General features: G+C 33.2%; 2 protein-coding genes across 2 annotated transcripts; both read left to right on the forward strand.

The window, feature by feature from the left end:
• Positions 1-2525: 2525 nt before the first annotated feature.
• LOC110604579 (receptor-like protein kinase HSL1) lies at positions 2526-5815 on the forward strand. Its single transcript, XM_021742808.2, has 2 exons — positions 2526-5187; positions 5269-5815. The coding sequence occupies exons 1-2, from the start codon at positions 2598-2600 to the stop codon at positions 5658-5660; spliced, it is 2982 nt and encodes a 993-aa protein (XP_021598500.1). The 5' UTR covers positions 2526-2597; the 3' UTR covers positions 5661-5815.
• Positions 5816-5946: 131 nt separating this feature from the next.
• Positions 5947-8565, forward strand: LOC110605013 (serine/threonine-protein kinase-like protein ACR4). The gene has a single exon (XM_021743303.2). It carries the CDS (start codon positions 7205-7207, stop codon positions 8204-8206), a length of 1002 nt encoding a protein of 333 aa, XP_021598995.1. The 5' UTR covers positions 5947-7204; the 3' UTR covers positions 8207-8565.
• Positions 8566-13776: the final 5211 nt, after the last annotated feature.

Genomic DNA, 13776 nt, shown 5'->3' on the forward strand with positions numbered 1-13776 from the left:
ATTCTCAATCAATCCCAAAACTCCAGACAATCAATTTTGATGATCTCACTCAAGTTTTCAGTTCATACGTTTATCTATTGATTTATGATAAAATCGAGTCAAAGAAGAAAGATTACTAAAATTTGGTGTTCAGATTCAAAGATGAAAGGAGTATTATTACGAGAGGTGGAGTGGGTGAGTAATAAAAATTTTGAAAAATAAATACGAAAGGTGGTGGGAGAATTCAAAAAGGATAAGTAGAAGTAATTGCATTCTGGTATTATTTATAAATATTCATGGCCAGAAATTTACTTCTCTCTCTCTCTTAAATATTATTGCAAGAGATGACGAGGACCTCTACCATCCGTTAGCAAATATTTTTTAATATTAATTTTATTTATTTATTTATTAATTAATTGTTATTAATAAATTAAAAAAAAGGTGAAATATATAAATTCTTATAATAAATTAGTTCACCAAACTAGGAATTTGAATCTTAAGCTAAACCTTTCAATAAATAATAAATATGGTGCATCATCTCAAAATTCAAGTTGGTGGGACTCATAAGAGATAACACCTAATATTTTAAAATCCATACTTTTAAATCATTATTACACCATTCTTCCTTCATTTATTAATTTAGTTTAGTTTGGTTTAATTTAAAATCAAACGGAATAAAATAAAAATTAAAATTTTAATATTTATGAAAATTAAATCGAATTGATTTTAGTCAGAAACTGAATTAAATCAAATCAGTCTGATTTGATTCGCTTCAATTTGATCGACTTGAATTTTTGATAAAATATTTTTATTTTTTACACCTTATTTTTAGTATTTTAAAATTTAATTGAAATATTTTAACGTTCATTATGATATAATATCTCTATATTACTAAAATAATATATTATTATCACTGATCGGTTCGATTCAATTTTTTTTTAATTTTTTTTATCAAAATCGAACCGAATTGAAATAATTAAGATTTTTTAAACTAAAAATCAAATCGAACCAAACCAAAATGAATAAAAAATTTAACTGCATTTCTAAATTAATTTGATTCGATTAATTTTTTTAATTTAAATTAAATACTTCCTATTTCTGTAATTTTTAAATTTATAATTTTTCTAATGGTTATAAATATACACTTATTAATTTTTTTTAATATACTACGATAATATAAAAACTATAATTTTAATAATAAATATACTCTATTGAAATGAAAGAGGTGCATTTTATTATTTTGGATTTAATTTTCGATTGAACTTAATTGGATTTATTTTGGATTTTATAACCAGATGGATGCAAAGTATGCTGAAACTATAGCATTTTGAGAAGTATTGAGCTGGATTAAAAAGTGAAGATGTGATCGAGTTTTTTTCGAATTGGATGCTCAGGTACTTGTGATGTCAATTAATTGTGTTTTGTTGGATGATTTATCATTTTTTGATTTTTTGGTTCAAGATTGTAAACTGGTTCTATCTAGTTATAAGGAAGTAAAGTGTGTTTTTGTTTATAAATCTATGAATGATGTCGCTCATTTTCTAGCAACATCGACTCATTCTGAGTCAGGTCAAGGAGTTTGGATTGATATCTCTCATTCTCACATTATTTCTTTGTTCTTTATAAATTAATAAAGTTTTCTTGTTATTTAAAAAAATTATAAAATAAAAAAAAAGAAGTTGAAATTTATGGATTTTCATAACGATTTATTAAAGTGAGGAGGAATTTTGTGGGCATATGCAAGGAATCCGAAATCTTAAATTCCACTAATTTGTACAAAATGTTATACTAATTAAGAAAGTCCAATTCATGCATTTGTGGTTGGCTCAAATAAGTTTCACCATAGATCATGGTGTACCGGATTGGTTCTGTAACCGAGATAAATTATTTAAACATCTCTTAGACAAGCAAATCGGGGATAAAAATACAAAACATTGAAACAAAAAACGAAGTGACAAACATCAATTTTTCCAAGCTACTTGCGTTTTACTGTTTCTAGATAATTACCACGTTGTCGTATGGTTTGGCAGACCACTTAAACACTAATCTATGATTACTGACTATACCAAGACATTTATTAACATTTTGTAAAGTTTCTAAGCATGTCTCTGGTTGGTCATGATCGTGTCTGAAAATAAGTGCAAACTAGGAGTAGTACACGATGCCTCTGCTAATTGCCAAACACTTTGGTCAAAATTTCCAACTCTAATTATAATGTTGATATACGATTCAAACCTTAACCAAAATAAAATGTTAAAAGCGAAAATAAAAAGTAGCTTTTTATGTTATATTTTCTGACCAAACAAACAGGATCTAAAACAACACACATGCACAAGGATCAACTAGTGGAATCCGTACTTGTATCTGAGTTCTATGTACGATTCGTTTCAAATGTCTACTTCTATCCATTTTTCGTCCTTCCCAGTTCCCATACAAATACTAAATCACCAGATAATAAATTTTAATTAAATTATGGTCTAATTAAGACATTTACCCATAAATTTAAATTTATTATTTTCCCAGTGCTCCGTTTCCACTCTTATAATACGCCTACGAGATGCTCCCCTTCTTGTCCTCCACTCTTTCCTCTCTACAGCCACACAAGGAAATTAACAGCTATGCTTCTCTTTCTCCTTCCTTTCCTTTCCCTTCTCTTTCCTTCCCCTTCCTTTTCTCTCAACCAAGAAGGCCTCTATCTCCACCAAGTGAAGCTCTCTCTCTCTGACCCTGACTCCGCTCTCTCTTCCTGGTCCGACCGCGACACCACCCCTTGCTCCTGGTTCGGCGTTAGCTGCGACCCTGTTACCCACTCTGTCTCTTCCATCGACCTCTCCAACTCCAACGTAGCTGGCCCTTTTCCTTCCCTCCTCTGCCGCCTCCACAACCTCACGTCCATTTCCTTCTATAATAACTTCATTAATGAGAGTCTCCCTCTTGACATTTCCTCCTGCCAGAATCTTCACCACCTTGATCTCTCTCAGAACTGCCTTACTGGTACACTCCCTCATACCTTAGCTGACCTCCCCAACCTCAGGTATCTTGACCTCACCGGTAACAACTTCTCCGGGGATATTCCTGAGTCTTTTGGTCGGTTTCAAAAACTCGAGGTCATTTCTCTTGTTTATAATCTCTTTGATGGGGTAATACCCCCATTCTTGGGCAACATTACTACTCTAAAGATGCTGAATTTGTCTTACAATCCGTTTTCTCCTGGTCGGATTCCTCTGGAGCTTGGGAACTTGACCAACCTGGAGATTTTGTGGCTCACTGAGTGTAATCTAGTTGGTGAGATTCCTGACTCCCTGGGTCAACTCAAGAATCTCAAGGATTTGGACCTTGCAGTCAACAGTTTAACCGGCACCATCCCGAGCTCACTCACTGAGCTGACTAGCGTGTTCCAAATCGAGCTCTACAACAATTCGCTGACCGGTGAGTTGCCTCGGGGGTTGGGGAATTTAACTGCATTGAGACTGCTTGACGCGTCGATGAACGACTTGAATGGGCCTATTCCTGACGAGTTGTGCCGGTTACCATTAGAGAGTCTCAATCTCTATGAGAATCGATTCGAAGGGAACTTGCCTGCGAGCATTGCCAACTCACCACGATTATACGAGCTCAGACTGTTTAGTAACAGACTCACCGGCGAGTTGCCCCAAAACCTCGGCAAAAATTCGCCGCTGAAATGGCTCGACGTGTCGAGCAATAAATTCACAGGCCAAATCCCTGCGAGTTTGTGTGCATATGGCGAGTTAGAGGAGCTGCTAATGATACACAATTCATTTTCGGGTCAAATACCGGAAAGTTTAAGTGAATGCCGGAGCTTAGCTCGTGTCCGCTTGGGGTATAACCGGTTCTCTGGTGAAGTGCCATCTGGGTTCTGGGGCTTGCCTCATGTATACCTTGTTGAGCTTGCTAACAATTCATTTTCTGGTCCAATTGCTAAGACCATAGCCACGGCAGCAAATTTGTCGCTGTTGATTTTAGATAATAATCGTTTCAATGGAATCATACCACAGGAGATTGGTTGGTTAGAGAATCTTCGGTCTTTTTCTGGAAGTGAAAATAAATTCAGTGGACCGTTGCCCGTGAGTATAGTGAATCTGAAGCTGTTGGGAAGTCTGAATCTTCATGGGAATTTGCTTTCCGGTGAGCTGCCAAGCGGAGTTGATAACTGGAAGAAAATGAATGAGCTCAATTTGGCTAACAACCAGGTTTCAGGGAAGATACCCGAGCAAATTGGAAGGCTGCCTGTGCTTAATTATCTCGATTTGTCTAACAATCAGTTTTCTGGGAAAATCCCACTTAGCATGCAGAATTTAAAGTTGAATCATCTGAATTTGTCAAATAACAGGCTATCTGGGGAGATTCCACCTTTCTTTTCCAAGCAAATGTACAAAAGTAGCTTTCTTGGAAATCCTGGCTTATGTGGAGGTATTGAAGGTCTGTGCGATGGAAGAGGTGAAGGTAAAGGCGGAGGTTATGTCTGGTTTCTGAAGTCCATTTTCATACTTGCTGCTCTAGTCCTTGTTGTTGGTGTGGTTTGGTTCTATTTCAAGTACCAGAGTTTTAAGAATGCAAGAGCTATCGACAAGTCAAAATGGACATTGATGTCGTTTCACAAGTTGGGTTTCAGTGAATGCGAGATCTTGGCTTCTCTTGATGAGGATAATGTAATAGGAAGTGGATCTTCAGGCAAAGTGTACAAGGTTGTGCTTAGCATCGGCGAAGTAGTAGCAGTGAAGAAGCTCTGGGGAGGGGATAAAAAGGAGAGTGATGAAACCGATGTTGAGAAGGGTCAGTTCCAGGACGACAGATTCGAAGCAGAGATTGAGACTTTGGGTAAGATTAGACACAAGAACATTGTGAAGCTATGGTGCTGCTGCATCACTAGAGACTGCAAACTTCTGGTATACGAGTACATGCCAAATGGTAGCTTGGGTGATTTGCTGCACAGTGGCAAGGGAGGGTTGCTAGATTGGCCAACAAGATATAAGATCCTTTTAGATGCAGCTGAAGGACTTTCATATTTGCATCACGACTGCGTTCCTCCAATTGTGCATAGAGATGTTAAGTCGAGCAACATTCTGTTGGATGGGGATTTCGGAGCAAGGTTGGCCGATTTCGGTGTAGCCAAGGTGGTTGATTCTACCGCCGGAAAGCCCAAGTCCATGTCTGTTATTGCAGGGTCCTGTGGTTACATTGCTCCAGGTTAGCTATAATCCTTCTTAGCTAGTTTTTGATTTAATGTGTTGCAGAATTGGAATTAATTTGTGTGCTGTGTCATTGCAGAGTATGCTTACACACTTAGGGTGAATGAAAAGAGTGATATCTACAGCTTTGGTGTGGTAATTTTGGAGTTAATCACAAGGAAGCTTCCGGTGGATCCAGAGCTCGGCGAGAAGGATTTGGTCAAGTGGGTATGCACCACTCTAGATCAGAAAGGAGTAGATCATGTAATTGATCCCAAATTGGATTCTTGTTTCAGAGAAGAAATATGCAAGGTCCTCAACATTGGCATTCTCTGTATAAATCCTCTCCCCATCAGCCGTCCATCAATGAGAAGGGTGGTGAAAATGCTGCAAGAAGTTGGACCAGAGAACATCCCAAAGACTGCTAAAAAAGATGGGAAATTGACACCCTATTACAATGAAGATGGCTTAGATCATGGAAATGTAGCTTGAGAAATACAATAATTATAGTTTTTGTTTCCAACTTGGGAGTTTGAAGGAGCTAACAGAGAGACAAGCTCCAATTTTCTTGTTTTAGTGCTAATCTTCCCAGTTTGGGGTAAAAGGAGATTGTTGTTAAATTACTGTAAAACGTAAAGTGAAAATCCTTGAAATGGGGTCCTGCTGCCATGCACTAAAGATGATTCGTTGAGAGTGATGTGGCTCAACTTGATTTTTATTGAAAGTGGTGGGGCTTTTATTGGCAGTCACTATTGAAATCAGTGTTTGTGGAATCAGATATTGAAATAGGGAAAGATCCCAGAGAAGGGGAATCTTCGCAAAACTGATGCTAGAAGGGAAGTGATAAGTTTAGGAGAAATTTTACAGTGCTTGTGTACTGCAACTGCATGAACATGTCCCCCAGGGAATGGAATAGATATAAATTTAGGTACTTTAAGTGGTGGTTCCCTCCTGCCTCGGGGCCCTTTCTTTCACGTGAAAGCTTGCTGCTTGCTTTTTGCAGCCTGTGCTCCACCCAAAATGTGTATCTAGATACATCTATAGTCTTAATTCAAATTCCCACAAAATAAATTTCTGCCTGAAATTGGAAGGCTAAGCCTGCAGTGGATAGATATTACAGGCCGAGCTAACAGCAAAGCTTCCATTGGCCCAAACCACTCCCCACTATATTACACACACCATTACTAAAATTGATACAAAATTCCTGACTAGACCAAAATGTCGGTTGAGGGCCTGATATATATTTGAGTTTTGATTCGTCTCCCGTTGATTTTCACCCTCTTTATAGTGTCGGTTGATGGGGAGGTGCATAAACCAACACCTTGTGATTTTTTGGCTGATATGGAGGGTGAGGATTCAGATTTCCTTAATAATAATAAAAAAAAGATATATACATATATGTGGATTTTACATGAGATTTACATGCATGGCCTATGGCTGACTGGCTGTTATAATTAAAAACCGGTATTATAGTAATATAATACAATTCTGATAAGTTAATATAGAATAACAGCATCTATCACTTGATCCGTCAAAGGCAAGCAACCCACAAATACCTTAATCAATTTAGGATACTTAACTAGGCCTCCCAGATCTTGACAACCCAACATCCCAATGCTGCAGGTTTTAAGGAAGCCCAAAAGAAAAATTAATAATTTGGTCTGACTCGTTCTAATAGTTTAAGGTATCTACTCAAATTCGAGTTCTATCCTCCTAATCCTATATAAAAAAAATTAGGATTAAAGAAAAAATTGGGTCAATGCAACTGTTTGTCAAATTTACCAACTTTCCTCGCGAAAAAAGTACAAGATAGGGCGGCCAACCGCGATCCAACATCACTGAAAATCAAAGCTATATAGAAACTCCAACTATCTTACCAAAAAAGGTCCCGTTTTTCAAAGGTTGCACATTTTAGACACACAGATTCATCTTCTCTTCTTTATCTTCTTTCTTTTACTCATATATAACCCCAATTCTACAAGTAATTCCTTGTAACAGATCACGATATATCAACCAAGATAAACGTGATCGGAAAGATGGGCTCCGGCAAGCAAATTGCTTATGATTTTACCCTTGCGCTTCTTTCAATTTTTATTATCATTCTTGGTGTGGTCCTTTATTTCTTCTGTAGAAAGAAGCCTGTAGAATCTGAAGAAAATCTTTCAGTCAAGGTTTCTGCTCCCACATATCCATTGACAGATATAGATGCTGCTACTGATGGCTTTAACCATCGGAGAGTTATCGGTAAAGGTCGTTTAGGTACGGTATACGCTGCCGTATTGCCAAGAGAAGAGCTAGTTGCAGTTAAAAGAATACACCCATCTCTTGTTTTGAGCAATGCTGGTTTTGGATTCTCTTCAATACTTAAAACACTGTCTTTAGCCCAGCATCCAAATATAGTGCCTATATTGGGAATTTCACAGGCTCCTGGTGAGAGAATTATTGTCATGGAATTTGTTGGTATGGCCAGTTTGGATTTTTATTTGCATGAAAGTTCTGATGGGGGTTCCTTATTGGATTGGAGCCGGCGACTGAGGGTTGCTGCCGGAGCGGCTAGAGGGCTTGAATACTTACATGAAGGGGTGGCACCAAATGTTATACATGGGTGTTTCAAGGCCTCAAATATTCTATTAGATGTGAAGTTTTCTGCTAGGGTTTGTGACTATGGGCTATCTTTTTTGGCACCTACAGAAAGAAGAGGAATTGCAGGGTACGTGGATGAAGAATATTGGAGGGAGATAGGTGGTGGTCCTTGCAAAGCAAGTGATGTTTATGGGTTTGGTGTGGTTTTGTTAGAGCTTTTGACTGGAAGGAGAAATGAGGAAGGGTTACTTGTGAAGTGGGCATTGCCTTTGATTAAAGACATGAACTTTAGTGATGTTTTAGATCCTAGACTTGCATTACCTTCAGACATGAAACAAATCATTAGATTGGCCAAGGTTGCTTCAGCTTGTGTTAGCAATTCTAGGAAGAGCAGACCTACTATTGTTCAAGTTGCAGCAATCCTGAACAGTTTAGAGGCCGAGGTATGTCTGTAGTTCATTTGTTAATTGGAACCAGCAATTTTGAACATCCTAATTAATTGGATTAGGTCTAATTAAAATGGATTGAAATTCCTGGAGGAAGATGATGTGACAAAGAAACAAAGAAAGCTGAGATTTGGGGGATTTCATTTGACTTTAATATTCAAGTGGGACTCATGAAATTAAAGAAGGAAAATGTTGAATGGGACAGACAGGAGGAGGGGGCCGGTGACTTGTCGTTTTGGCTGTGAAATTTTAATATTTGTTTGCGTGTAGAATAGGGATCTTCATAGGGAGGGAAAGTGAAAGGGAAAGGGACCCACTTTCTTTTTTCTCTCTTTTTAATCAAATATTCTATTTTCTTTGGCTATTCATTGATTCATCATTGGACTGATTAATTGCCTTTTTGTATGTCTGTGTTTAGCTAATTGTGATTAGAAATAAATTATCTTATCATAAGCTGTTTGATCAATGATCAAGAACATCTATTAACACATTTTTATGATAAAAATCTAAGAACCCATTCTTTTTATTCTAAACAATTTCAATATTTTTTGTTCAAAATTGATTTTCTATATTGTGTAATTATTATTATTATTATTATTATTATTATTATTATTATTATTAGTGGTGGAGCCAGGAGCTTTCCTTTGATAGGATATCGACTGCGCCACTGCGGCATCACCGATTGCGCCGCTGCGGCACCTTTATTCCCCTTCAAAGCATTTTTCGGTCGCCGGTATGACACATCCTCTTGCCGTACCTTCCTTCCGCCCCTGATTATTATATATAATGTATGGAGAATAATTGGGTTATGAAAAGTTTTGTATATATCAACCTACATTCAACTAATTAGAAAATTAAAATATTTTATTTTATTTTATTTGTGAATTAGCTATTATATTTTAAATAAAATTTATCATAATTTTATATTATAAATCAATTCTAAATTAGATTTGAATGTGTAAGTGTTTTTTTGATAGGTAAGGCTCCATTTTTCTTTAAAAAAATATTTTTTTTTCATATCTTCTCACATTTAAAATATTTCAAAAAATCAATAAATATAAAATATTTTTCAAATAAAAAATATATATATATTACGTTAAAAAAATCTTTTTTTAAAATAAGAAATTATTTTATAAAATTTATTAATTTTGCTAACACCATCTTTTGAAAAGTATAATCAAATAAAAAATAATAAAAAGTTTTTTTTTAAACGAAAATAATTTTTTTACAAACAAACCGAAAATAATACAATAGTTATGATAAGACATCTTTACTTGAGTTTATCTTAATTTGATAACTTTATTTTATATATTTATATCTATAAAAATAAGGATATAACATCTCTACCTTAGCCGATAAGACATCTTTACTTATTTCAACTTTATCTTTTAGCAAAAATAAATAAATAAATAAATAATGTTTTGCTATTCATGTGTTCGACTGCTTAATCGCCATATTTAAAATTTTCAAAAAATAACTTGTGATTTAGAAAATTACGAATTAATATTTCCCTTTGTGAACAGATATGAATAATAATAAAATATAACAAATCAAATACTTTGTAAATTTCAGGCCAAAGCTTTTGACTTCTAAGTATATGATGCAGGTGAATGGATGAGTAAGCCTAATTAGGGTTGATCAATATTTTGTTTAAATCGAAAAAATTGTTCGAATTGAATTAATTTAAAAATTTGGTTCAGTTTTTAATACATTTCAGTTTGGTTCGATTTTTAATTTCAGAAATTTTAGTTATTTCGGTTCGGTTCAATTTTAATCAGAAAAAAATCAAAAAAACCAAATTGAACCGATTAGTGATAATAATATGTTTTTTTTGAGAAATTAAATCATATTAAAATTAAAATATTTTAATTAAATTTTAAAATATTAAAAATAAAGTGTAAAAAATAAAAAAATTATTAAAAATTGAAACCGATCAAATCGAATCGAATCGAATCGAATCAGACCGGGTCGGTTTAATTTGGTTTCTGACCAAAATCGATTCGGTTCGATTTTCATAAACACTAAAATTTTGGTTTTTGATTTATTCGGTTCGGTTCAATTTTAAATAAAACCGACCGAATGCTCATCCCTAAGCCTAATTACATATTATACGTGATGATTTGTACATAAGAAAATTTCCACCATAATTTAAAATTTTAATTTTTGCATGTAACTTGATCTGCTAAAATGTGGTTAGATTTGCCTATGTTGGGTTTTGGTGTAATGTCTTTGTCAAGTGTCAACTCTAATGAACTAAGAAACCATCAGCAATGAGGGGGGGAAAATTCAACTAAATTGATTTCAAATTAAAATAGAACTAAAACTGAATTCTAACATCAAAATTGGACAGAAATCAAATTCCCCAATTCCGGTTAGAAAAAAAAAATTCAATATTCATAGCAAAATTCACATGATCCCCTTAGAAATTTTGCACTGTACTATCTAATTTAGAAACTATATTTTTACTTTGATTATTTTTTAATTTCTTTCTTATTTTATTCTTTAATAATTCATCATCTTCTTCTTGTTTTTGTTAGGCTGAAACTGGGGCCTAAATGATCTGGCCCATAGCCCATCTGCTGTCTAGTGGGCCCCACCATTTTCAGGACAAACCTGTCACTTTAAACATCGTACAGAAGTCATCTGAAATTATCATTTCTCCGAAAAGAAAAAATATGATAATGGAAGACTTTTATATATAAAACTTTTGTCTGGAAATTTACAGTTTTTGTAATCTGATAAATACAAAATTTTCCAAATTTCGTAGACTTTGGAAGAAAATTTTCTCTTCCCAGTCCTATCTAGATCTTGTTTCACTAATTCAATCTGTAGCTAGCTAGCTAAGAAGGTCGTCAACCCATTTATATTTAATTATTAGTATTTAATATATTATATATATTGTGATGTTATCACCTTCTACTTTACTCCCAAGTCTAATGATCTCATTCCGTTTTGGATCTTGACGTTGGATTATTTATTAATTAATTAATAACTAATTTTGTATGAAGATTTTCTGTAGGAATATTATGCTGAGACGAGATTTAAAGAAAAATAGAGTTTTTGTGTGTATGAAAAAGTTTAGTCTGAATGAGTTATACTTTCATTTTTCATTCCTTTTTTCTTTATTTTCTAATGATGCGTAATCGTGACTCTATTATAGTATCACCTGTTGCTATCACATAAAGCCGTACGCATAGTCTTACCTATCTGTCCATCCTCACTAGACAGCCATTTAATTCTCTTCCAGCGCTCGTGCTGATAGGGTCGCAGCGTAACTGGGCTTGCTCCCTTTTTACCCATCACGTCTGATGAGTCTGGACTCCTGGTGAATCCGGCCTGCTTCAACTACAGGTTGAACGGTGTGCTAATGGATCCGCTTACACAATGAACTCTGATGGATTTTGAGTCCGACTTTTTTGTAGGTATAACCTCAGGTCATCACTCAATTTCTTAACAGTTTGTGTTGCGCAGCTCATTGATTCCCAACCTGTAAAATCTTTGGAAATTTTGCTTCTTTCAAACACATTCTGCTTGGAACTTCTCTCTAGTTTCATAGTCTATTCAAATAATATTAAAATATTAACTCAGCTAATCAACTTTTCAAAGAATAAAAAATTTTTGTTAAAGAAAATATAAAATAAAATTGAGTTTAATACTTTTAAAATTTAAAAAATAATTATTTTTTAATAAGTGTATCTGACGTATATTTAAATCGATCGGATAATTTATTAGAAAAAAAAAAAAAACACCCAATAAGGTTGTGTTACTTAGATGGACGTCTTTCTCTTAAATAAAGAATAGGAAGTACTATGATGGCTTCCGCTGTCTCCGTTTAAAAGTGGGGAGCCATGGAACACGTTGATAATATTGCTTACTGGCGAAATACATAAGATTGTTTAAAAACTTGCTTCTCTGGAAGCTTATTGGTGAAATAAATAAGAATGTTGAATTATTGTTTATTGGTGATATAAATAAGGATGTTGAAATCTTTATTTCCACCCTAAATTAAAGATACTTTTTCTTTTTAATTTTTAAATTTCTCATTAGGTTAAACACTAAAATATTATACTCATTTACTTTTATTTTCACATAAATCATTAGGAAATAATAAAAATATAATTAGCATAATTATTATTTATAATTAAATTTGGGATTCATCTCATCAATACTTTATGAGTTCCATCATTAATTTCGTTAGGGGTTGAGTTTTGGTTTTCCATTTAACTCTGAAATCGAACCAATGATTTATATAATTTAAATTGTAATCGATAATTCAACGCTATTTATCATAAAAAAAATATTATAATAAATACATATATAAATGTTAAATTTAAATTATATTTTGGATAAAATTTATTTTTTTATAATGCATTATTTTTTAATTGAATAAATATATATATACTCAACGTATATAAAAGTTTTTTAAAAATAAAATTATATTGAGAATACATAACCTAAATCAATTAAACCAAATCTAAACTCATTTAAAACCAATCTAATTGTGGTTGATTTTCTTTTGAATGTGGTTGGTTTATTAATGGAGTAAATGCAAGTGATTAATAAGATGGTTCACGGGATCTTTAGTTTAGAAAAGTTAATATTTTTTACGAAAAAGACTAAATGAATCTTTTTTATTGGTGAAAAAAAATCAATTCCTACTTATTGTTTGCAAGGGTATATATCCGATTGAACTGTTTTCGACTAAAAATATCACATTGATACTTTTCCATACATATGCATTTAAGACTGGCGATTCGAGTTTTGAAAGGTTTACTTTTTATATTGCTCATGTCTCGATTGGTTTGAAACCCTTAACAATATGATTCGACTTTTTAGAGATCAATCTTATTATGATCTGATTGGATCGGTCTGTAAAATCTTTTTATATCATTCACATCCTGATAGATATGTGTGGCGATTTTAAGAGATTTTTGATTTATGTATTATTAAATATAAATAAAAATTTAAAAATTTAGTAGAAAAAACTTAGAAAATTCAACTAAATGGGGAAACACGTTTGACAAAAACTTTTTCAAAATCCTTATCAATCCGTCAAAGACACAGCTTCAAAGCTTAACAAATAAGGTTTTTGTTGTTGGCGTATAGTCCTTAGCTTCTTTGAAAAGCTAAGACATAAATATTGGCCAAAATCTTCTGTAATAATAATAATACTAACAATAATATGAAATGAAATTTCATCATGGTAAAAAAATATAGATACAATTTAATTTAATTAAATTTAAAAATTAAGATATGAGAAATTGACTCTTTAATAAAATGATTTCAATTTAATACGAAAAAATAAATCTATCTCAAAATTGATCAATGTTATTTTTCTTTATTTTGTAGGGTATTGTATCTTTCAATTCTGTAAATAACTTTATGAGTTGTGATCGAAGCAAAACACGATAGTATCATTCTTTTCCTTTTTTGTTTTCATAAATTATGAATTCATCAATTAATTTTATATAATTTTATTTATACAATTTTGAAATTTGTCATATTTTAAAATAATAAAATTTAATAAATATTTTTTTAAATAACTATATAATTTTATCATATAGCAACTGCAGGTGAAT

This window comes from Manihot esculenta, chromosome 17, assembly GCF_001659605.2.
Source record: "Manihot esculenta cultivar AM560-2 chromosome 17, M.esculenta_v8, whole genome shotgun sequence".
In the NCBI taxonomy this organism is placed as follows: Eukaryota; Viridiplantae; Streptophyta; class Magnoliopsida; order Malpighiales; family Euphorbiaceae; genus Manihot; species Manihot esculenta.